The sequence below is a fragment of the Porites lutea genome, chromosome 8, assembly GCF_958299795.1.
Source record: "Porites lutea chromosome 8, jaPorLute2.1, whole genome shotgun sequence".
In the NCBI taxonomy this organism is placed as follows: domain Eukaryota; kingdom Metazoa; phylum Cnidaria; class Anthozoa; order Scleractinia; family Poritidae; genus Porites; species Porites lutea.
In genome coordinates, this window is record NC_133208.1 from 7,231,997 (window position 1) to 7,258,680 (window position 26,684).

General features: G+C 38.9%; 1 protein-coding gene across 1 annotated transcript; it reads right to left on the reverse strand.

Moving 5' to 3' along the window:
- Positions 1-366: 366 nt before the first annotated feature.
- Positions 367-26,073, reverse strand: LOC140946915 (uncharacterized). Its single transcript, XM_073396016.1, has 4 exons — positions 26,006-26,073; positions 14,504-14,623; positions 13,517-13,750; positions 367-1,556 (listed from the first exon to the last, which is right to left on the reverse strand). Exons 3-4 carry the CDS (start codon positions 13,743-13,745, stop codon positions 1,243-1,245), a joined length of 543 nt encoding a protein of 180 aa, XP_073252117.1. The 5' UTR covers positions 13,746-13,750; positions 14,504-14,623; positions 26,006-26,073; the 3' UTR covers positions 367-1,242.
- Between the last annotated feature and the right edge of the window lie 611 nt (positions 26,074-26,684).

The following is a 26,684-nucleotide window of genomic DNA, read 5'->3' on the forward strand; positions in this document are numbered from 1 at the left end:
GCTAAAGTGAAAAGAATAAAACCAGATTTTGCATTTGACGGGAGCGTTTTTAAGTTGTAATGCAAAAAGATTTTCATGGGGATTTGCGAGTCGGGGGTGTGTTCGAGCAACTCGCTCGCTTAGTTATAGCTATGAGATACCCGGAGTCTGATTTACATTGGTCTTCACTGTTTTTTGACTTTTGCTAACAATCTTAATCTTAATCTTCTTACTCCTCTTCTTTACTCAATACTTACTCGCTGGTGAGTGAGTAGTTTTTAGCGTAGTAACGGTTTTTATAGCCAAAGCTGGACATGTTTGGGTAACTGACCGTAGGAATAAAAACAAGATAAACTCGCGGCCGCGTGGGTAATGTTTTAATTGGTATTACTGAACCTACATGGCTGCGATTCACAAGAAGCTACAAACCGATGAATAATTAAAACGCTTTTTAACAAACCCAAACAGGAACTTCAAAGAGACTAATGAATGAACCAAGGTCAGCTCTGACATGAAAAACACGATTACGTATATGAAAAACTAACATCCGACCACGGCAAGAGAACAATATTCCTAATTAAAATGGCATTAAGTAAATCCGCGAGCTATGCAAACCTTCAAGTAGAAGTCTGAAAATCACAAAATAAAAAAAAGGAAAATGCCTATGCGCACCAAATCCAAATTAACCTTGACTCACCTAGTAATAGAAAAACGAAACTTAGAAGAAATACAAATCTTAAAAATAACTATTAAAATACTTCACAGCAGTTGTAAAAGTTTTATTAAATTGATCTAAGCTGACGTGAGTTCTTTCGTTATAACAGTGCAGGTTCACGTTATCATTGGGGTTCTTAAATGCGTTAATTTCAGTCGAAATTCGCTTTTTCCAGACAGCTGGCTCGGGCTGGGAAAAAATGTGCCTTAGTTTATTAAAATCTAAAAATGATTAAACAATTAAACTTATAATGAAATTAAAGCTTAATTACTCCAGTAAAATAGTAATTTACGCAAATCACAAAAATCATTATCAGTTTTACTTTCCTTGACTAAAAATAAAATAACGTAAAAAAAAAACTTAAAAAGGTAAGCAAGAACTATATTCCTGTCTCGTGTTTAAGAAATTAAGATCAAGAAAATAAGAAAGAAAGATTTTCTACGTTGTCGAGAAATATACATTGGGATGTACATTTTTTGAAGGTAGTAAGTATGTTAATATAGCTGCATGTTTTTTGGCCGTAAATAATGAAATGGTTCTTTTTATATTTATTGAGTTGGGTCAAGATAAAATACCTCTACCTCGTCAGGTGAGAAGTAATAAGTCCCGGCCAGGATTGTGTCCGGGTCCTGCACTGCAGCAGGAGCAGGGTAGAACCAGCCAAGGCGTGCGATTGAGAGGCTGTTACTGTTGGCATTATTAGCAATGTCGATGTCATAACCAAAGCCTGGACCATACCCTGACGACCTGTAAATTGCCTTGTCTGGCCTCCTCACCTCAACCACAAAGGGATCCAGTTCTTCCTTATTGCTAATTGAATTTATAAACGCCTTGCGAGTGAAGCCATACAAACCACTGGACTCTAACAAACCAACAAAACGTAAGTATTAACTTTTGAGTAAACACTGTGGTGTAGTTACTCTGTAGTGTATTTTCCTTAGTTTGAATTTATTTATTTATTTTTATTTTTATTCTTGACTTTAAATGAATTATCATAAACTAAAACAAAACAAATTTAATAAGAACCATGAGTGAAATGGAATCACACATTTTTTTCAACTTTCCTTTTTTTTCTTATTTTCCTCCCTTTGTCTATTGTATTGCTATTCCTTACAGTTAGTTATGAAAATGGACATAGTCTTTAAAGACAGATATACAGAGATAATATATGATATACGCCAATGATAATGCATTTCTTATTTGCATTGACATGTGATGTAACTAACCTTTCAGACCTTTTCCTTAGGGATAAGGGAACCAGTAAGGGATAATTGACAAAATAATTTTGGAGATAATTGAATTGTTTTAGGGAGTAATGAAAGTTCATCATGGTTCGACATTAATTATGATCTACACTTATTTTTCTCCCCTTTACTTTTATTGGTTATAGGATCGCAAGCTGGATAATAAGGTGGGAATATCTTTGCCGCCAAGAAAACCCATTTTACTATATTCGCAAAACCCACGAGACAACGGCTGCATGGTTATTGTGTTTTTGTTAGCACTCGAGAAGAGTCTTTGTGAAATCGCCGCTGATTTACACGTGAAAAAGTCGCCTCTGGAAATGGATTAATCGAGCCTTTGCAAAGCCATAACAATCACAATGACTATTGCATCTTTTCAGCTACAGTTATACCCTCTTTATTTTTAACATGAATGTAACTACAAAAATTTGTAGCAAACTTTTTTTTTTCTTTCCCACAAAAAGTGCGGGGAAAGGGGCAAGTTTTTCCCCCAGCACCTCCCCCTGCGTGTTCCCTGACTTTTAGTAGTAACGTTCTTACAACGTTTAGGGATAAGGGATATCTCCTCTTAGATTTACAAGGATAAGGGATAAGAACCCCCTCCCCCTACCCTCCCCCTCCCCAACAGGGCCTCATTGAACAAATTCCGGGATCATAACAAGTTTGATACCTGTTTTGTGCAGAAATGATTATAGCTGCAGTAGGTATTAAACTAGACACAATTTACTAAACTTCAACTTGACTCCTTGGAGATTTGGGAGGGGGGAGGAGTGGGGTACTCCCATATTTTGGCTAGATAGGAATGTGACGCCCGAAAAAGTGTGGTATACGCTCTTCTCACTTATGGTAATATGCCCGTCTAACCTCGTTTACGGGTAAAAATTCTTTTGAAATTCAAATACGAAAACGTCGTCTGATTAGCATTTCAAAGGACGTTTTACTCAAAAACGAGGTTAGACGGGCATATTACCATACGTGAGAAGAGCGTATTTGAGGGTCTTATTCTTCCATACTGAATCAATTTTTCCCTTGTTAGTGTTGTGTTCTCGCCGTTATCAATTGGTTAACATTCAAGAGTCTACAGGTATAAATGCCCAGCTACACGAGAAAAAAAAAATGGTCCGTTAGCTGAACTTTACCTTAGAGTATCATGAAAGCGACTTAATGAAGACTTTTTCGGCGTTTCTTTACTCACGCCCTTTTCTTCGCGTGTGACTGACAATTAATTTACGAAAAGGCCTTCTGATCACGCAGGGTATGTGTTGCCTTCAAATTCTTAGTTTGTGTTTTTTTCCCTTGAATTGACTCCTCATTTTGTAGGGGTGCGCCTTAAGAGCTACAGAAAACAAACAACTCGTTCAAGAAGCCGGGCCCGATTTTCTTTTTAATACATGTATACGGATACACCACTCCAGATGTCCTAGCCATATCACAGTTCCCAATTATTTATTCATTTTAACGGCACGAATCTTTTTCCTGGCACGTGTCATCAGCCTTCCATCAAGACACGAAAATAGCTCAACTTTGAGGGGAGTTTAAAAAAGTGTGGCACCCGACTGAACGTTGCTATATGTATTTTATACAAACTAGAAATGATAGTAAAACGTAAAAAGGAATATATATATATATATTTTTTTACGTTTTCGAATATGACCGCCGTTTGAATTTCCAGAAATTTTGAAGACCTGATAATTAACGAACACTTGCCTTGTGCTTTGCTCGTGAAAGTCAACTTCACTTAATGGCTTGATGGATCTCACCTTAGTTCTTTTTCATTTTAAGGTTATTTCTTAATCGTCTGAAACTATATTGGCCGTTGATTCCGTGTTTATACTTGTTTTGTTGCAATGTTATCTGGCTTGTAAAATGGTCGTATCCGCGAGCGTGACTGGTTTGTGACACCCGACCTCGAGGTCTTTGCTAAAAATAGTTTTTCTTTAGGATCGACTCCTCAAGAGATGGCAGTAAAATTTCTTGGGCAAATAAAACTAATTTCTTTGCAAATGTGACGCGATAAGACGCTAAGAAAGCAATTTAGCCCAGTTATCTATTTGAAATACGTATGCGTAGTTGTATGCGTGACAAGCCCAGTCCTCGTGGACTGGACACGAAGCAGACAAGAGGGTCTCAATGGGGAGGTGGCTTTTACGGCTTTCGGCTAAAATTTTGACTCTTTTACGGCTTTCGGTTAATTTTTTTCAGTTACGGTTAACAAAAATGTTAAAAATTAATTCCTTTTGTTTCAAAGAGTTAAATATTTATAAACCGCTATTTTTGTATCTTTAACGCAAAAAAAAGATCTTAGGACCATCTCGGGGTGAATTTAGAGAAAATGTAAGGATTTTCTTTCCCCAGGGACAAAGCAAACTGTTCTTAATAACGAGCTGTTGTTGTTGTTGTTTTTTTTTTACCATAGCGAAGGAGGGTACAGTTCGACTGTCTGTTGTTGCCTTGGGAAAATCTACTTGTAGAGATTTTCGAGGTTAAACATATTCAGTATGTACGTTGCAGAAAGAAAGAAAAGATATGACGAACCACTTAAAATACAAACTGATATTCGTCAGGGCGGGTCTGTTCGTATGTGTGAGGCATAATTGATCATTATTTGGGCTGCAACTGGATCGAAACTGTCGCCCTTTAAGGACGTGTGAACATCTTTTTTTTAGGAGCAAGGAAAAGCTAAAAAATGATTATGTAACATCACTCAGTTTTTGGAAACACAAGTCCCACTCGGTCCGGTAGGCTTTCTACTGCGCTACTTTGCGTTTTCACTTGCTTTTGAGGAGAAAGGATTGGTACAGTTGGTTATTGCGCGGCCTTCTATGGGAGAAGTCTAAAGGCCGATCCCCAAATGTGACCTCCAATCCCTTTTTCGACTTCTCCCCTTTCCGTGTAGCTATAAGTAGCTGTGTTTAGAAGGGTGGGTGTAGGGCTCAGGTTTGGTTCGAAGATAGTCATGTCTCTTTCGAGGTACGGACTTAGCTTTTTACCTTTCAGTTGAAAACAAAACTACTCTTCAAGTCATAGTAAATGTCATAGTATTATTAATGCTGATCAGGAGGCGATAACCTGTGCCGACTGAGTTGTCTAAGAAAGTGTACATCCAATTTTACATAAAGAGAAGGTCGAGAGAATAACTCTTGAACGTTTTCCTTAAACCTTTAAAAGGACTTGTTCCATTATGTGTTTGATTTTTCCAGTTATATTATTAGCCTGCGTAGTTTTGGTCTGGCTTGCAGTACAAGCTTATAAGGCGGGCGAGGGCTGTGAAACCACGAGGAGATGCGATGTTCGTGCGAGCTTCGCGCGACAAGACCGCCATTCTACGCAGGCTAGTTTATTTTGTAAAGTAGTTCTGGATGTTTGCTTTATGTAAAATGTGCACGAAAGATTTTTACAAACTATTTATTTTTTCTGCATCCAGATTTCTAGTATTCTTGAAAGTCAATTTAATATTAATAGACATTTCGCTTTTAGTAGAGAAGATGAACGTGACTCAGGTAACAACGCGGAAATTTGACAATTTTACTTGATAAAATCAATTTTTATTCTAAAAGTATTTTTCGAGACCTCGAATCCTACTAGGGAATAAGACTGTTTTGAGTTGATTTTGCCATTTGTCAGTCAACCCGTCATAATCAGTCCGAAAAAGTACTTCTCTGCATGAGTCGATATGAGTCGAAAGTCAAGCTCATCATTGTCGTGATACAGCTATTTACAGTACTTCGGTCAAGACGCAAAAACAAAAATTTGGGGAAAATAAGCATTGCAATTGGCCAGAGGAAATTACTCTGGGAGCAAATGTACAGAAGAACAGATGAAGAGACAATGTATTGTAGCATTACAAAAATTTCTATTCAATCGGTAATTGGTATTACAAATAATTTTGAAGCCTTATGCACATCACTGCTCAGAAACTACCCGTGGTATACCCATCGCACCTGGATTGAGCCACAGTCTGCAGTCACTGGCATGTCTGTCGTAAATACGCATAGAATGAAGTAAAACCTTTTTAGTGGTGATCCACATTGGCGCGGAAGTACGTGTTATCCCGGGGGGTACTCCTGGAATCCTTGTTGGGGGTGTGCCGCCCGGACCCTTTTTCAGACCAAAAAAGGTCATTTCAGTTTGACATCGTTTTTCAGACCTGGCCTCTTAAATCCATACCTGTTTTCAGACCTGGCCTCTAAGAAAGTAGGTCGTCATTACTTAAATTAGAACAGCAACGAGATGGAAAAGAATGAATGAGGGAACAGACATGGAAAAAGAAATATGCATTGCTGAAGTAATAGGGCCAAACGCTGGGTATCAACGATTTAGATCATGCGCTCCGTGGTCAGATCGAAACAACAAAAATCCTTCCAGTGACTTGCTTGTTCTTTTGTAGGCAAAAAAATATGCGCTAACAAGGAACCTTAAGACCCAGGTTCTTAATCTTAATGCTTACCGCTACCCGATGGAAAAGCTACAAAAGCTACATGAGCTCTTCGGATGCATAAATTATGTGGTAAGCAAAGGGGGCAAGAGTTCGCGTTTCGTGGCCACGGCCCAGGTACGTTAGCCCTTGCCCTTGTGAATCATTTTAAAGAGCTGTACACTTTTTTATTAGTTTTATTGGGTTTCATTACCTATACATAATTACGTAGAAACGTTTTAAAAAAATCCTCGACGTGTTAATCCTGTCAAATGATTTTCCGAAAAACAGTGCGGCCTGGAACGAACTTTTGTAGCTTCACCTCATTTTCTTTTGGTAGTGTTTTGGTGAATTCTCAATTTTCTTCCCTAAAATGTGTTGAGCCAATTTTTTCAATGCATCTACGTTAAACTGAAGAAGTAAATTTATCGATGTATGTCGATTCAAAGGCAATTACCTCTAACAAATAGCGGAAAAAAATTTGAATGTCACGAAACAACCGTGTCACTCTCGCGACCAGCAACGAGCGCCATTTTTTTTAGCACAAACAAGACAAAAACTTCTGTTGGAGGACAAATGATAAGGCACAATAGTATTTCGGCTCTACAAACCAAGAAGGACATTACAAACAGCGAAGTTAAAGGAGGAGAATAACAAGGCAAGTGTTCGTTGATTATCTTGTCTTCGAAATTTCTGGAAATTCAAACGGTGGTCAAGTTCGAAAACGTAAAAAGCACAAAAATTTTATTCCTTTTTACGTTTAACTATCGTTTCTAGTTTGTATTAATACAGATAGCAAAGTTCAGAAGGGTGCCACACTTTTTTAAACTGCCCTTAAAGTTGCCCTATTTTTGTGTTTTGATGGAAGGCTGATGACACGTGCAAGGAAAAAGATTCTTGCCCTTAAAATGAATAAATAATTCGGAACTGTAATATGGCTAGGACATCTAGAGTGGTGAATCCGTATATAAGAAAGAAAATTGGGCTTTTTGAACGAGTTGTTTGTTTTCTGTAGCGCCGGCAATGTAGGCAAGTTTTGTAGTTTCAAAGGCTATGGCGCCGGTGCCAGCCGGCCTAAAATTCAAAAATTCGTAAAAAATTATGTTTCGCATTTCCGGTCAAACAAAATGCATTTTTGTAACTAATTAGGTAAAGACTTTAATATCCTAGAATACAAGGAAAGTTAATTTTTTGATCGAAATCACTGGTCGGTTTTTAAGGAGACACGCCCTTAAATAAGGTATCAGTTTTCGTTTGTCTCATCCTAAAATAGGGTCAGTACTTCAGGCCCTCGGAGACAAACATCTATCCGAAATTTATGGGGGTACCCCACCTGGAACTTCACACGCACTGACTTGATCGAAAAAACTAAAAGTGTAAACAACAAAAGCAAAATATGTAACTAGACACAATAGCCCGAGGAGATGGATTCCTCGAAGTTATAAATTTTTGCCGTACAAATAAATAAATGAAATAAAAACAAAATAATAAAGCATTTCTCTTCATCCCGTAATAATCCCATGAAAATAAGAACACATGATGTCGACTTGTTTGACTTGATCGTTTTACCAAGGTACAAGTATTGACAAGCCTACAACACTCGTCACAATAGCTGGGACAGTAGTGGTATTTTTTACCCCCTTAATGTTGGATTTTGCGAGTTGGAATGACAGGAGCAAAAAAAAAACAACAACAACACTGGGAGGGAAGGAGCACATTTTTTTTTTGTCAGGAAATGGGTACAGCACGGGGTGTCCCAACGTAATGTGACAAGGATTGTAGGTAAACATTATGTAAAACGGCGGGGCTCTCGTGCTCGCGAAACACAAGCAGCCGGGCACTATGGATAATAAAATTTGGTTATCTATGCATTCAAGAAATTTTAATTGTGACACAATCTTCCGTCCTTACGTCCGCGCTTTCATATTAGCGCATGTAAAATGTCACACTCACTTATTATAAGCGTTAATCTAAGGTATATTCGATTTGTGATTAACTTGATATTAGACATCCACTTGTCAAAATAGGGTATCCGCTAACAACTGTCCGTATCGAAGCCTCAGGTTTACAGCTTTCTTCAAAGGCATTACTTAAAAGATCAAATGAGAGCTTCGTTTTTGGCCCTCGCTAAATCTACATGTTACCTTGGTAAGTGCCACTGAGGAAATAAGAATTGGACTTAAATGAAAGAATTAATAACCCTGTAATCAGAAATGGCCTACCGATGGTGAAGAACGCCGCGGGTAAAGACGACGTATCTAATATACTCCATTCGACGGGTATCCCGTCAGGTAATTATAAAGGATTTTACCGCAAAAATTGCTGTGAGTTATTATAATACGGTAGTTTTCACTTTTTTGCGCGGGTATGGTCGGGTACACAGGAAACCAAAATGTGACACCCACAGGCATTTATGTCTGATTTTGGCAACATAGGTAGTCTTACTAGCTTGAGTACGCTGATTTTGAAAATCATTGTTGCCAAACTCAGTTCTTGTGCTAAGGTGGAGTTTGGGATTTTCATTGTGACGTCATTGTCCAAATGAGGGTTTTCTCTCCTTTAAAAATTCCAAATTTAAAAGAGACAGAAATTCTTTTAAACCATTCTTAGTGTTTTAAAAAGAATATTCTCAGAATTTCTGACTGTTTTTACGCTGCTTATATTAACATACAGCCATCACGTGACACTTGACCACGCCCTCTTATAGAAAATCACCTTATCACTTGTATACTTATCACATTGGTAGTCTTTACACTAGAGCCTAAATAAGCTAAGAAATATTTCAAGAGCAGCAAATTTTAATTACTTCAAGTAAAATAAAGCTTCACACACAACCGATTCTTTTTTACTTCAGGTTAACTTAAGGCTATTTTCCCACGCAACATAATTACGATTGATTGACGTGTTTCGCCTTTCTCAAACCTCAAAGGTGCTTACCATTTGACAGAGAATTTCGGAAATTCCGGATGGATGGTAAATGGTAAGGTCACTTTTCGGAAATTCCAACCAAAAATTGAGGAGTACGTTTTGAGGTAGTCCGTTCATTCCAGTTGGTACAAACCAAACGGAATGTTGCTTACCATCTACCAATTTCTCGGTTCCAGACGCATTCGTCCCCCCTCCGGATTCAAACCGTAACGGATGTGGCAACTCTACGGTAAACTGGTAAATCGCTTACCATTATGCTTTCGACACCCCAGCCAGATTCTTCTGTCAAATGGTAAGCACCCCAAGAAACCGCAAGTAACCGCAAGTCAGCTAAGTCGGTTTTAAGGATGCTTTTCAAGTCGCTTGAAACTTTCTTGAATCGTTTCAACTTTCCGACTTTAATGAGATGCAAAGTAAAGTTACTTGAGATTTTACTTAGGCCTTCACACACGAATTTTTGGTTAAGTAAAACTTAGCAGCCTAGTGTAAAGACAGCCATTATTTTTTTGTAATGTACTTAGGAATACATATACAACTTTTTGTTTTTCTTGTGCAATGCTGAATCCTAGTAATTTCACAGTTCACTTTGGGCCTCAAGCTTGCTAAATGCTTTGTTTTATTTGGGCCTCTTTGTCAACCAGATACCGGTGTTGCGTAGAAAGTTTCCTTTCCACCTAGTAACGAATGGTTGATGTCAATGTTATTAGTAGTGAACTGCCTCAGGAAGTTGTCCGGGTTTAGAACCAGTTAGGACAACGGTGCCATTTATCTCTTTCAAGAACAGACTGTCTCTTCCCCCAGTGACGGGTCCAACTTAAGGATTTGGCTGTTGTAGCTGTATATGGCCCTCCTTATGCAGTAGATCTACAAACAGCGTTGGGTAACTAGGAGCGTACATCATAACTTGTATGATGTAATCCCCCGTATCAGTGCTTAAGAATTCGAACAAGACTCCAACTTTTCTCATGATGCTTTCCTGTTGATAGATGACTGCGGTATGTTTGTATTGGTTTTTTGGGCTAGCTTATTATATCCCGGCCATACGTCAGATAGCTGGAGTACTTGGTTACACACTGCAGTATAGTGGCCGAGCTCAATGCAGATAAAATCATAACGATAACTGCCTGTTGAGATTCCTCTTTCTTTTTGCCAGTCTGGTACTAAACGCTCAGACACTTTTTGTACCTTCCCGGCCCTTTTGCAGCAATGAGATCGCTGACCTCAGCTAGGCGGAATTTTATTGCATTATCCAGATTAGCCTGAGTTTCAGACGTTTAGTTCGAGTCCTTTTTTACTCTTTTAGCAACGTCTGAATCGACCGGCCGCTAATCCCGTCCAGTGTGACGTCACTACCCGAAAACCGGGTAGTGTTTGATTGGTTGATTCTTGTCCAAACATTCGCAGAATTATGTATAGTTATGAGAAATTTTAGGGGGATTGCCGAGTCGGATGCCTGGCATGTTTGCGTGGAGTTAAAAAATTCGAAAGCGAAAATTTCTGGGATTTAAGTCTTGTAATTTCCACCGTCAAGTGTAATGATTCTGTTTAACTTTTTTTTCTTGTTTTTTTTTTCTTCTTCGTTAAGCACCAAATAGCTTCTTTTTTTGAAAAAGCAAATCGTTGTGTTTTTGAAGTGTTCCGTGTGTGTATTTTAATGAGCTTGTTTTATCTGCGTGATTGCGATCGAGTTTGAGTATTGAATTAAACGTACAACAGACTTCTTTCAGACTACTGCATGCAGTTGACAGTTTAAACGTTTAATATGAATTACATTCAAAAAGAGTAAAGTACTTCTGTATCGTGTAGACATTTCCAGAGGATATTTCTTTGTTTGCCGGTTGAAAATCGTGTTTTACTTTTTGCATGACTTAGGAAAATGAGTAGTGATGTCACTGGACGGTATTAGCGGCCAGTCGATTCAGACCCTACTGAGGAAGTAAAAACAACTCGAAGTAATCGTCTGAAATTCAGGTTAAATCCAGATAAGATGATTCAATTGCTGGAACTGAATTGCTTACATTGAATGATGTAAATGATTTGAGCGCCTCTCGGTGTTTTCGGATTTTTGGCAAAGTACAGAAAGACTCCATTGTACAGGTGCGACACTTCTCCTACTACTTCGTGCTACTTGCCCTTTTAAATGAAGTGGAGGTCGCCTCGTTGCCAAAAGAAATACTTTTCTTCTGCGTTAGGGGGGGATTATTAGGGACCTTAAGACCCTAGGATGGCGGCGGCAGAAAAAACGTCGCTGAAAAAGTGAATTCGCGTTCTTTCAATCTTCATCGAGATTACGCCAAGTCACTAACTTTGTCAAATGTAGGCGAACCCTCCTAAAGTTGAATTCCTAAGAACCATATCCAAGTTCACAAAGAGAGAGGAAATTTCGACGTCGCTTGTGTACTTCCTCTGTACATCGTGAAATTAAACATTTTCACGTCGTACTCGTGCAGTGACGGCAAAGAAATGTACAAAAAAGCGCAATTCACGTGAAAAATTGTTGTTTTGCTAATTAAACCTATTGCTTTTGTGGCGTTCCCGTTGCCGTCGCCGTCGTCGGATCGTAAGGTGCCTATTTAACATATAGCTTTTCCTTCAGAAGCTCAATTTTCACTTTGTGTATGAAGTCACGATAACAAATTTCTGTGCCATTGTGAGACGAAGTGAGTCATGAGTGGTTAGGCTTTCCACAAGCTGCTCGAGATTTTTCAAAAAGTTTCCCGTATTTCTCAATAAAGTTGCTCAAAAAACAAACAAAAGTTCCTCAAAAGTTGCTCGAAAAAAAACAAAAAACTTTTTTTGGTCTGATGCTAAAATATGCAGCTTGTACAACAAAAGTAAGATTTCTAAGCATTTTGTGCAATTTTGCGGCGTAACCAGCGTTGCTAAATAACTTTGTCCTAAATAAAAACCAGAAAGTCTAATGAGCCAATAAAAATGTTGAATGATCTTTTTCACCTGAGACACAAGTCAGTCGAGTGTGAATCTTCGTCCACCATTATGAATTTTCTCTAAAAACAGCTGACCTAGCAGCCCGCGCCGGCTACTTTTATCTTGCGCCCATGATCTGCCCCAGGAGGGAGGATTTGGCTTCTTTTTTTACAGGAAATTCAGAAATTGTTTATTTAAACATTGTGAAATATGGAAGAAAGGGCAATTTGAAGCACTAAAAGCTGCTCCGATATCTCAGAATTAGAAGATAACTCGAGAAGTTGCTCGAAGTACGAGAAGTTGCCAAAAAGTTGCCGAGCAACTTGTGGTAAGCCCTAGGAGTGGTTACATCTCTTACGCTTTCTCTTTTTATTGTCTCTTTATTTTGCTCATCACAAACACTTTTCCGTGCCTTTCTAGCAGCTTTGCACATCTCTCGTCGGTCCTTGTGGAAAGCCACTCCTCAGCGTCTGTACTGAGAGAATCGCTGCAGCTCCTTTTCTTTTTAGATGTCTCCATGCACCTACATTTTATTAAGCAGTCCAGCTATCCTAAACTATGTGAACTTACTTGAATTTCGAAGTTGCCTTGGTCTTGTAACTTATTTAGTGAGAGGAAAAGTGCAGGAATGGGAAGGTTTTGCAATAATTGTCAAGAGCATGTGCTCAAAGAATGGTTTATTTTAATATACTTTTTAATTATCTCAATAAAATTATTACGAAAAATATCACATCTTTAGCCATAATTGTGTCAATTTTATATCAAAGGGTGTGGTCAACTGTCATGTGACGCCTCGAAATTCGCAGAAACGGAGTTATATAAATTCTCTAAATAGTCTTTAAAATGTATGTAGGGCCCTTTGAAACCATTTCTGGATCTATTAAATTTAAAATTGGGAAAGGAATGAAAACTCCTTATTTGCACAGTGAAGTCACAGGGAAATGCCCTAAAATCCACCTTAACACAAGCTTGAGCTTGGCAACATAAATAATCGAAATCAGCGTACTCCAGTTAGTAAGAATAGCTATGTTGCTAAAAATCAGACAAAAATGCCCGTGGGCCGTCATAGTTTGGTGGCCTGTGTAGAAAACTTAGGTAACCTTTGAGTCAGTACTATGGTCCATGTATTTTCTCGCCAGGAACCGGGAGGATAGATATTCAACATATCCGCAATTTTACAGAATCGTTAATAAGTAACAACCAGCGTCCCTAGTTCTTACAGCAGTAAAAATAGTTAAGAAGACTGGTCTGGTTCAACTTTACGTCTTATTGCTATTTGCTTTTGAACTGAGCAAGCAATATTCTTACCCCAAGGAATGTCCGTGTAACCTCCAAAAACGTATTTACCCTTTTTTATTATGGTAACTGTGTCATTTTTTCCATCGCAGCGTCTGTGAAACTGTGTATAGACATCCCAGCCGTGCAATGTAGCCCGCCAGCACAGTAGCCAGTAAGAATTGTTCCCAACCGCTGGCTCCAGAAATTTTCCCAGATGGTAGAAATAAGAAGAATTTGTTTTCAATATGTTTGAGTCCATGAGCGCTAAAAATAAGAGGAGAGTACAATAAAGGCTTCAACGATTGCAAAAAGAAGTGGTTTCTAGTATTTTACAAGTTCTGTTGCTGCTGTAACTATCTGATGTCTTAAGATGGAACAAGAAGGTCTGACTAAAAACTTCTTATCTGTCTTAACGTCAGCTTCTTCCCTTAACCCAGAGACCGCAAAGCTCCATTGAGGGGAGAGGATGCTTGGGGTGGTTTTTTACCTAGTCTCGTGAATCGTTTGCACTGGCAACCTCTAAGTTTAAAGACACACTATCTCGGTGTTCAGCCACCGAATTGAGACCAGTATTAACAGCTACTGAAATAATAAATACTAATTTTAACACAAAATCAAACGTACAAACAGCCATGGCCCAAAATACCGGGCAGATTAATTTTAGACAAGGCTGCACCGTTAATTTGCACTCTTAAACTCGAAGGGCAAAAACGCTTTTGAACTTGGAATGCAACAATGTTGTGCAACAAGTTAAGAGAAAATGTTGCCGGTATTACTTGACCTTAAAGATCATGTCAAATCTTCATGTGCTTTTATCAAATTGAAACCAAACGAGTTCAACGAACCTTTCTGGTTTGATTTTTTTCTTCTCTAAAATAGCTGTCAACGAAAAAGGAGAAATAAACGCGATACCAATGATGACAATAATGAACATGATTTCACCATTTGATAGACCCCAATTACACGGCGGCCATTTTTATCAGAGGAATCTACTATTTCAATGTATATTATATTTACCGGTGCAATTAACGCCGAAATATTCTGGCCTCCTGCAGATACATAGGAAGGATCCTTTGGTGTTATGGCATTTGGAGCTGTTGTCACAGTTGTGTTTTTCTGTAGCACACTCGTTAACGTCTGAAAAACAGGAGATGCTACTATTTAGCTTGTCTTTTTTTTTCTATATATAGTGTTTTCGACCACAAAAGGACTACTGAGAAACAGTTTTCTCTATGACTCCGATGATTACAGAAGGAATTGATTCTAATCTGAGTCCTATTACCACTACTAAATGCTAGCGCTCTTCTAATTATGATAAAAACACTGTAGTGGGATACAGTGCGCGGAGGCAGTACTCGCCATATATTCATAAGTAATGGTACAATAATCACTCCATCGCAAACGCTCTTCGACGTTTTTTTGGTTTTTGTGGTTGTTATTTATATTTTTCTTCTAGCAGCATGAAACTCTTACAAGATCTTGTGTTTTAGTTTCATAAAATCTGAAATTATCACAAATTTTGGTACAGTTACTTATTTTTATACAAATCGGACTCCAGCTATGTGGTCTCCTGACTCCACTCAGACCTATTTCCCTTATTAACAATATAAGTATTATAACTATCATTAAAATTACTATTATTATTATTGTTATTATTATTATTATTATTATAATCATCTCTTGCTTTGTACATTGGCTGCTCATACCGATTTACCTGCTAAAGGAGCGAGTCATAATCCCTGACCAAAGGCCCCTTGGATTTCACCTCCTTACTCTAGAACTCTAATACTTCCCTTAAAATCCTTGCTGTTCCTAGTAGTGTAGTTTTTTAGATTAATGAAATACTAATTCTAATGTCCAACGTTTCCAGCCACTTATCCAAGTTCTTTGTCACACTTCCCAATGATCATGCAACATCGGTATCTCCTCTCATGTTCCATATCCTTGCAATTTCTATTTTGGGCTCCTGATATTTTATAACCTTCTCATTCTCCTTTCAACAATTCTCTTATCCCCTGCTACAGCAATATCGATAATGGCGCACTCTCTCTCCTGTTTGTTTACAACCACATGATCATGTCTATTGTAGCATTGATGACATGATCACATTGGATGTTCATCATCCCACAGTGGTTTAAAGGAACAGTATCCCGTTACTGCGCATGCACCAAACTTTGATTTTTGGACAGGATGTCGCGAAATCAAAAGATGCGAGGAGAGTAAGAGAATCTTGAAAAATCTGTTTGCATCGCGCTTGGCCGGGTTCAATACGACACTAAAACTTCTCAGGATTATAGATCAATGATATATTGTTCCTGTTAAGTTTCGATTTGGGCAAAATCTGGATTTTTTGGCGTTACTTTTATTACCGTTGGCCGGAGGACCAAAAGATTGGAAGCACTTTGATGCCGATTGAAGGCTTATTTCTTCTGCTAGCTTCCATACAAGTTCAGATAATTGTGAAAGGAATACGCAGAAATGAAACAGCAACAATAAAGACTGTAAGAAAGAAACCGTTGAGACATTGATGTGACTGAGGAGATCTTGTGGAGGGGAGTAGGGGCACCAACGGCAATTTTCGGGAAAATATCTGTTCGGAAGACGATTTGAGATCTAGAATTTTCGGAGCATTTGTTGTAAAATTTCTTGCTTGCCTGCCCCTCCTAGGATTTTCGAACATCTACAAAATGGTATAATTACCCATTTTTAACGGATTTTGACCCTAAAAAAGGCCACTTAGAATTTTCGGGAGCCTTTTCCTGGCTGAAATTTTCGAGAAGGTAAGTTTTTATCCCTATAATCTTCGGATTACTAGACTTTCAGCTAGGAAATCCGAACAGATGAAAAGTTTTTAGGCGATAAAAATATGCCTATATCTACCGTTTGAATACTAAAATACGTTCAACAATGCTATGCTTTAGTGGTTTTGAACTATATCCTCGTTGGGTGCCCCTGGGGTGCTTCGTGGAGCAGAATGTTTTGCAAAGACGCGTTAGTATGCTTTTAAATGAATCTCCCTACGGCCGACAAAATCAAACAAACAGGCGCTACATGTTTTGAAAAACTAGTGACATGAAATCATAATATCATTTTTGACTAACCTTTGTGATGATTCATAGCGTTGAGATTGCATTTTTATTTATGTCTTTCAAACGTTTGAGGCTAGAACGCGAGGAAATCAGGCAGATATTACTGGACTTGGAGCGATTGACCTCTGACACGAGTTTCACATTAGAAAATATGTTTTTAAAGCGAGCGGAACGAGATTTCCGGGTCGCGAGGCGGCCCAGCTAGCGATAAAATCGAGATGAGTCTTCGAATCGCGAGCCAAATTTTTATATAAGACGAAAGACTTCTTCGAAAGTCTAAAACATTACTTGAGAATATAAACAAAAAATCTCTGTCGGCGGTGCGGTCCGGAAGGAAATCTTGTCGAGTCAATTTGACAGTTCTATTGTCTTTTGAAGAAAAACAGATGACGCTCGCGCGTGCGCATAATCGGGACACTGTCCCTTTAACTTCATCGCTTTCACTCACACTGTCAGGCACGTGTTCGTACCACTTGTCCTTCTCTCCCAGATGATATTTCTCACATAACTTCCAACGAACTACTTTTGCAATATTGTCATGTATCTGTTTATATTCCCTTTGGGCTAACTTTTTACATTCACAGACAATATGCTTTACACTCTCGCCTCATTACCTACATAAGGGGGACTCGCACAGTCTTGCAGTTAACATGGTATCAATTACATGGTTGGTCCTCTGAGCCTGTTTCTGGCCTGCACAAATGATTGCTTCTGTTTGGATCTTCGAGTCTGCTTTTCGTAACCAGCTCCAAGTTTTCTTACATGTGTTGTTCCGGGTATTTCTCATAAAATTGACCATGCAGCATTTTTTCCTTCCAACTGTCGAGTTTCAGCTCATTGTTCCAAGATGTCTTCAATCAACTTAACTGTCAGTTTCCTCACTTTTAATATACCTTAATTAATTACCCCTTACCCCTTGCAGTAAAACGTCCCAAGAATTCCTCACACACCACCCAAAACTGTTTTACTCACCTCTCACACACTCCTCACAGATTATTAGTCGGCCCGACCTCCATCCTCCCTTGATACACACAACCTATCAACATCTCTTTTGAAATGGAAAGCACCATTCATTGTCAACACCTTTCTAGTTATTTTATCCAATGTTTTCAGTTCTTCGTTTGCCCATCTTACCTGCTCCATACTTGATCAGCACTGACTGCTGCACAGGTGTTCGTCGCTATAACCTTATTCTTTCAATTCAATCTTGATTTCAACATTAGTTTCAGCCTTCTTTTTTACTCTCTTGAATTTTTTTTCATCTCCTTTTCGTTTATCAAATCCGCCTCAATGATCCCCAAATATTTATACCTTCTTTCACCAATTTCTCCCATTATCCGCCCATACAAAAGAGTTATACTCTCAAATCTTACTTTCTTTTCCCTTGTCATTACCAACACAGTAGTGATAGAGGGATAAAATTAAGCCCCGTTGGTGTCGAGTAAGTGTCGAGTAAGGTTGAGCTAAATCATTGATATGCATAAGGGTCGAGTACATGACGTCACCCATTGTTTTAACCTAGGAAAAAAGTGGGTTCCTTCATACTGATAAGCGTCTTCCTCGGTATCTAATGAGCGTCTCTCTTATACAATAGGAACAATAGGCTTGCCTAGAACTGCCCGGTCTCTTTTAACCCTGATGATTGGGTCATGTAGAAACTATTCTGTGTTCAAAATGAAAGAGCTCAGTTGTTGAACACGCTATCGTTACTGAGTGTAACTGAAAAATCTTTAATCATTTCTTTAAATTATCATGACTAAACATAGGACATAAACAAAACTCAAGCACAAAATCCAGCTATTCTATCTCGAGGAGAGGACTAACTCAAAGCGCTTGGCAAGCCTATGCCATAGACTAACGGCGCGTGAAAATGACAAGACGGTCTTGTCATTTTCACGCGCCGTTAGTCAGTTAATTATGCGAGTTAACAAGCCGACATTTGCATACAAATTGGCTCAGCTCTACAGTAAAAACCGCAAGAGAGAACCTTGACATATTATTATAAAAACAACAACAACAACAACAAAACAATTAATAACTTAACAATAGAAATGTGGTGGTAAAGTTTGTTGGTGGTGGACGAAAACAATAGAAATGTGGTTTCATGGCTTGCCAAACCTATATAAACGTACAACGTTCTACCTTTTTCTCAGTCTACATTCTGTTCCTGAGGAGTTGACATGAGCTGGTTCTGTTCCTTTTGCGAAAAATCGTTTAGTAGAAAGAATAGCATGCAAAGGCACGCGATGTCTAAACACCGCAATGCTGGTCTCACCCCATTTCAAACAGTTTCGATGTCTTCACAGAAATGTCAGCGGTTTCGCTTTTAGCATCCTTTCACCTCCATGATTCCCGGAATGACCAAGTCCGGAAAAGCAGCCTGGGTTCTATCTCTATTACATAAAGCTTCAGTGGCAATTTACCTTCCCCCAGAAAGGATCGTTTGGTGTTATTCACAATGGCGGCCTGCGTATACAGAAATGATAATCGCCATGCCACACATTGAATTTATCAAGGGAATTCCTACGGCTTTGGAGCAGGATTCCTATTTTGATGTGAACAAACAGAATCTGATCGTGTTTGATGATCAGATGATTGACGCCAGTAAAGACAAGCGAATTGTGAACCTCTTTACTCGTGGTTCTCATCATCGAAATCTCAGCGAGATTTATATCGTGCAGAATCTATTTCATCAGGGGAAGGGAAGTCGCATCATAAGCCTAAACGGTCATTATTTGCTGCTATTCAAGAATCCACGAGACAAATTGCAAAACTTGACTCTGGCCAAGCAAATGTATCCCGGGCAAAGTTATTTCTTTTTAAATCAGTACGAAGAGGCCGTAAAAAGACCTTTTGGTTGATCTAAAAACTACTACCCAAGATAACTTCCTCCTTGCGAAAAAACCTCCTGCCCAGTGAAGAGGGCTTTAACCAGCGGGGGGGGGGGGGGGGGGAAGAGACGAGGTCTGGGACCGAGAAACGATGTTCTCACAACTTGCAAAGCGGTCAACCCGCGTGGTGGTCAGCGGAAAATTGCAGTACTTTTCCCACAGCAAATATTTTTAGACTTTTTAGAAGCAAGAAGCGACCGGCAGAGGAAATCAGAAATGCTTACTGAAAAAATAAAAATTGAAAAAAAATAATATCATGCATCTTTGTTTTTCTTTCATATCGTATTTGTCTTTCGGTACTGAAATTGCGGGGGAAACCGTGTTAGATCTTAACCAACAACAATGCGCTCGATCGATTTATAGGTTACATCGTTTTTGCCGGGTAAGGATAACTTGATGCTGATAAAAATTACTGGAGAGAGTGTCAAATTTATCGGAAGCAAGTAATTCAGAGAGCTTTATAAATATGAGCTTACAGCTCTACAATCATAACTGAATAAACATTCACACTTCATAACATTTCACTTCGATTCGTTTATTACGATCAGTCAACACCTTGAATCCAAAGTTAAAATTCAAAACGATCCTAATAAACAAATCACAACTACTACTGAAAGCTCTGTACCTTGAAGCGACTTTAACTTTCCTAAGGTTTGCAGCAAAACACTGCTTGATAGCTCAACTCTAGCTCTTCGGCGGTTCTTATCAGCTGTACGGATCGAGCTATAAGTTGCATATTCCAAACTCTGCAGAGGGAAATTGTTTAACAGAAAAAGAAAACCACACACTATGTCTGAAAAGCGACATAAAATCAATAAATTTGCGAATTACCAAAATATAATCGTGAGAAATAGTCCCGCCTTCGATCGCCATGTTTTTGTTTCTTCTCAAGACCGTTGAGCTATGGTTTTTGACGTAATGCGCATGATCAGTACACAAATCCGCTGGCAAGACCTTTGCCGATCGCTTTGCAAGTTGTGAGAACATCGTTTGGATTTCATTTAAGAGAATGTATGGGAAGTAGCTTACCCCCCCCCCTGGCTTTAACCAAGCAGGGTATTAAGAAAATATTCCTTAAGAGCTTCCAAAATACCCAAAGCAGCAAAATCTTTCGCCCGTCCCGCTTCTTCCAGCTATGCAAGAAATACAGGGCAACATGGATGATGTGCTTTCTGGAAACGATCTTCGGGACGATGAAAAAGATAAGCGATACTTTTGGTTGCAAAACAGATATCTGGCTTTATCTTTCTGGACTGGTTTTATTGCTAGCGTTTATTAGTAGCGTGTTTCATTTGATCCTTGTTAAGTTAATAATTGTTTTTTTGTGTTTTTATAATAACAAGTCAAGGTTATCCCTTGGGGTTTTTACTGTGGAGCCATTTTGTATGCAAATGTAGGCTTCTTAACTTGTATATAATAACAAGACCATAAGCTCACCAAGCGCTGAGACTAAGCGGTTTTGTAATGACTAGTCAAAACTGAAATAAAGAGTTCTCAGCTCCACTTTCTGTGTGTGTGTGTTTTGTTCATATATCCGATTTTTAGCGCTTAAATCATAATACAAAACATAAGCCGTTTCTCGTGTTGCTAGGTGATCGCTTCTCTTGTTCCTATCCTTTTAATAAGCCGTTCCGGAAAACCGGGCTCAAGTTACTTACCGGGTAATTCTAGACAAGCCTGTTCCTGTTGTATAAGAGGAAAGCTCATTAGATATGGAGGAAGACACTTATTAGTAAGGAGGAACCCACTTTTTCCCTAGGTTAAAACAATGGGAAACGTCATGGACTTGAACATTATGCACATCAATGATTTACCTCAACCTTACTCCGGCGACACTTACTCGACCCTAACGGGGCTTAATTTCATCCCTCTATCATTACTCAACACACTACACTTTTTCAATACAAATTCCATCTAATATCCTCACTAAGCAACCGTACAGTTTGCACCAACGAATCTATTTGGTCTTCACTTTTCCAAAACAATTTTAAATCGTCAATAAGAAAGATGTTTAGGCTCAAATCCTTCTCAAGATCATAACCTGTTGTTGATTTTCTCAACACCAATGTTAATAGAATCATGCACAAGACAAGTAGCCCTGGAAAATGCCTCTTCTTCTAATTAATGACTTCCAACCTATCGCCTGGTAATGATAACCCTACTTCTATGTCTGCAAACCATTAATAAAAAAAACCTTTTCACAGTTCTCATGATCAGCTATTTTAAACATCTCCAAACAACAGCTATGTGGTATCATGTCATATGCTTTCCGGTAATCACTCAAAATCAAATGTTGATTATTTCTCTCAAAAGGCCGTTTCTTGAAACTCCCAATAATTACCGAGTATGGTCTGAATAAATTCGGCGCCTAAAACTACTGTTTACTTTTAGAAGTGATATAGTATGTAAAAAGTACAAAAGCCTGGTTAGTACACGTTAAGGAGGTTTGCTGGAAACTGGTAGCGACCGCAAAAAATCCGGCCGGATTTTTCATTTTGGCTCTTCCTTTAGACATAGATATAGCTCTCCGTAGCAACTACTACGCTTCAAAAGCGAACCACCAAAAGCAAACCAAGCCTAGCTAGTGGTGGAGTGCGGTCAAGTGAATCGCTGACATGGCTCTCGCTCTTGGCTCAGACCCTTTGTTTGCCAACTTATAGATCGAGGTTTCGCTCTTCTGTCTGACCAAGAGATTGCCAGCCAAATCAACTCAGGATTCCTACAACCTATGGAGTCCTTCCAAAGGCTTGAACTCCTCCCGTCACACAGTGAGGATTTGTCACCGCTGACCCTATCCGAAGCTGCTGTTTTATCCGCTTTAGAATGAAGGCGGCAGGACTAGATGGAGTAGTATAATGAAGGCGTACGCAGGCATCCTTGCTTGCCCAGTTACAGCTGTGCAAAACAGCAGTTTCGCGGAGCAGAGATGCCCGTCATCCTGCAGGACGGTGCCTGTTCCCAAGCTAAAACCTGTTATCGACATCAATAAAAATCTTCGTCCGATCTTCCTAACCTTCGTAATATCTTAACTTGCACAGGACTTTGTCGTCGCTCTCCATTTCGGCCCGCGGTTCTGGAGGTGATTGATCCAAATCAGTATGGCTGCATCCCAGCGTCCTCTACCCTACACGCCCCTACGTACATGCTACATGTACCTGGTTGCAAGCCACCGACGGGTTTGGGGCTGCTGTGAGAGTCGTCCCATTTGATTACGGGAAGGCCTTCGATCTCAGAAACCACACCCTACTTGTGCGCAAAGTTTTCGGCCTTTATTTTCCTCGCGCTGTTGCCCTCTGGGTGGCCGACTTCTTAACGCATAGACAACAACGCGTAAATTTGTCTAGAGACTGTTTTTATGAATGAGGCCCTGTGCCCGCTGGTGTGCCTCAAGGAACCAAACTAGGCACATCGTTATTCCTCAGGGGTTTTCAGTGTGGACACATAGAAACACATTTTGTACGTTGATGATATTAATAGAGAGATTGAGCATCGCGTTTACGGCAAACGGCAAACGTAAGAAAGTTTCCCCTTCACTAGTCGTTTTCTGTTCATTGTAACTACAAGAAAATCGGTAGATTCAGGCCAATTTTATCCATAAGAATTGTTTTCAGCTGATTTTATCCACTCATTTCTCATTTTAAAAATTTCTCAACTTGAATCTCAAGTTTGCCGTTTGCCGTAAACGCGATGCTTAATCTCTCTACAGTTAGTCCCGCGAGGTGCACAGGGTGACATTCAAAGCGCAGTTAGTGCCGTCGAGGACTGGTCACGTGAGCAATGCATGCAACTAAACGCTGACAAATGCAAGGAGATGATCATCGACTTTGAAAATAACAAACACGTCTTCAGCCCTGTTGTGGTCGACGAGAAGGAACTAGCTGTTATAATAGTGCCAAACTTTTAGGTATAACACTGTCGCGTCCAATATTGTAACAGCCTGCTCTATGGCCTGCCAGCCTACCAGATTAATAAGCTAAAGAGGGTCCAAGATGCTGCCGCTAGGTTAATTTTCCAGGAATCTAAATACTGCCACGTAAGACCGTTGCTGTATATATAATGCCGGTTAAATTCAAAATTGACTTTAAGATACTACTGTTAACGTAAAAGGCTATCACTGGCTTAGCACCTTTTTATCTCCTGAAACTTATTAATCTTAAAGAAGCATGTAAATACAATTTACTCTCCGATTGTGATGCACTGCTACTAAACCCTGTGAAATCAAGACTTTAATAACGTTAGGAGATCGATCTTTTGCTGCTGCTGCTCCTCAACTATGAAATTCATGTCCCTATGCGATTAGGAGTAGCCCCTCTGTAACATCTTTTCAAAAGACAGGCAAGACATTTTTATTTCAGAAAGCTTTCTTGTAATTTTATGTGCTTTAATCTCGTTTTTAGTGGGTTTTATGCAGTTTTTTTACCATTTAAGTAGTCTAGGTAATTTTATAATTTTAGTGTTGACATAATTGTTTTAACTCTGGTAGGTTCATGCACTTTGTATACTTTATGCAGTCCTAGTAATTTTTTTGGAAATATTTTTATTCTTAAGCGCTGATGAAAATAGTAATATTGATATCGGCGCTATATAAGTTTTATTATTATTATTATTATTATTATTATTATTATTATTATTATTATTATGTCCATTCCTTGTAGACTCAGGCAGGATGTTCGGCCTGGTTTATAGTCCTTGCGAGCAGGTTACAACAAGGCACCACGGGTCCCAGGTCTCTCTTTTCCTTCTTCTTACAGGGACAGTACTTTCCTTAGTATCTTTGCTGTCCCTAACAATGCTGTTTTCTGGATAACTTCCAACTTCACGTTCACGCCGATTCTCTTCATGTACTCCTTAAAGTTGAAGTGAATCGACGTGAACGTTATCCAGCAAACAGGATTGTTGGGGACAGCAAAGATACTAAGGAAAGTACTGTTTCTATTATTATTATCATTATCATTATCATTATCACTATCACTATCATTATCACTATCACTATCATTATCATTATCATTATCATTATCATTATCACTATCATTATCATTAGCATTATCATTAGCATTATCATTATCATTATCATTATCATTATCATTATCATTATCATTATCGTTATCATTATCATTATTATTATTATTATTATTATTAACGATCTCAAGTGGAAAGTTTATATAATATACAACTATCCCCCGAAGGGCAGGTGATCATAATAGTCAGGTGGGATATACCTAGACGCAAAGTGTCGAGGGAAATATCTAGCGTTATGAACCGACCCTGAGGGGGATAGTTGTTTTAGTATTTACCAAATCAGTTGGATAAAAATCACTTAGTTTGAGTTTGTTGACGTTTCATTTACAATGTTTCGGGGATCATTTGTTATGATCTTGTTCCAAATTCAGTAAGAAAATTCTTCCCTAGCGACCAGTAAACACCGACAAGCCAAATTTTTCCGCTTTCTTGGTATTTGTTGGTGCAGCTGCTTCATTTACCGCTAAAATTTCATCTTTCGAAACTGTCGCGAAACGAGAAGCAGAATCCCGTCATGAACAAATGAAATAGTGAATATCCAGGGATATTACTAGTTACGGGAGCCAATCAGAACGCGCAAATAAGCGTTTGTATTTTTTTGGTTCAGCTTGAGCTGTAAAGATATTGTTGACTTCCACTGTACAGTAATGAGACCCGTTCTAGAATATTGCTCGTCCATTTTCCACCATAGCCTACCCGACTGTCTAAGTGAGCGTGTACAAAAAGGAGCGCTCTCCATAACAGCGCCTGATAAATCCTACAAACACTGTTTTGGTCTCAGCACTTTATATGATAGGCGTAACGATCAGCGTATTAAGCTGTTTAATAGTATATCCTCGCATCAGCACAAATTCGCTTGCCTGCTTTCTCCGAACCACCAAGGCTACTACAAGACCAGGCATGAGAGTGTTTTCGACTTGCCCCACTTTCGCACAAAGCGCTGCAAAAATTCGTTCAAACCAACCATGTGCGTTCGTCCAAACATGTTATTATGATGTAAGATTAAGTGTTAATACGTTATTTTTCCTTTCTTTTTCAGTTCTTCATTATCATTATTCCTAATTTACAAAATTGTAATTAGTCTGTTGCCATTATTTTATACCTTTTATTGTATTGTAAATAATTAAACAATGCAGCCTTCAGCCGGCTGCGATTTGATTATTTTATTATCTATGATCTATCTTTACTGGGAGAAGTAACGCTTTCAGTGGATTGATCAGATGTACTAAACTTCGATCAAGCTGGATTGAGTCACCGCAAGATTGAGGATAACATCCTCTTCGCTCGTGACATGATTCTTCACATGCAGTTTTCTCAGCCTCATTCAGTAATTGCTAAATAATTATGACATCGATCACTTTGTCGATCAAAGGCTTGACTTCAAACTCTTGTTTGTACATTTGAAAATGTCACTTTTGGATTCCACTTAGGGACTCAAACGCGTGAACTCGAGACAAAATAATACTGAATTAATAGCCTTAACATTAAGGCGATCCGGGTCTTTACTGAAATATAATCACCTGTACAGTTAACTCCGTTCCCCGAATACCCTGGTTTGCAGGTACACTCGAAAGATCCTTCAGTGTTCTTGCAGACTGCATTAGCGTTAGCGTCACAGTTGTGCTTTCCTGTTATGCACTCGTCTACGTCTGCAAATCAGATGCAGGGCTAAATCATCAAAACTGGTTTACTTAACCTTTTATTTTCTAGGATTGGGTACGATCAGAAGAAAGAAGGAGCGAGAGATTTCTGGCTATACTGAACAGCAAAAACATTTTTGCTATATATTGAGCTGGTATGAAATTCAGAAATGACATCAAGTGTATAGATAGAGGATTCGCGAGGCTAAGGAAGCAAGATATTAGAGAATACAGAATGACTTCCTCTCTAAAGAAAAATTGCCAACAGAAGGAGGGATAAAAAGGACACGTTTCCGCTCATACTCTAAAGACGGAATTGTGCATGTACATTGGTCTGATATAGTTAAATATAGTAAGCTCAACCAGCGTGAATGCGTGTTCGGACATGACAATCTTGCAGGGGCACAATATAACAATACATTAAAAAACGTAAATATGTCAAGCATGTATAAGGCTAGAATCGCATACAGATACTGCAAATCACAAACTATAGCACCATGCAAGGGCATTTCGATACATATTATCCAGCTTTAGAGAACAAACTGCAGCTCTAGGGACT

What these genes read in the sequence shown, in the direction of transcription:
- LOC140946915 (XM_073396016.1), bottom strand. Translation starts at nt 13,745, where the DNA reads ATGGACTCAAACATATTGAAAACAAATTCTTCTTATTTCTACCATCTG. An exon ending in TTACACGGACATTCCTTGGG is followed by an intron (nt 1,557 to 13,516) that starts GTAAGAATATTG and finishes TTGGTTTGTTAG; the next exon opens with AGTCCAGTGGTTTGTATGGC.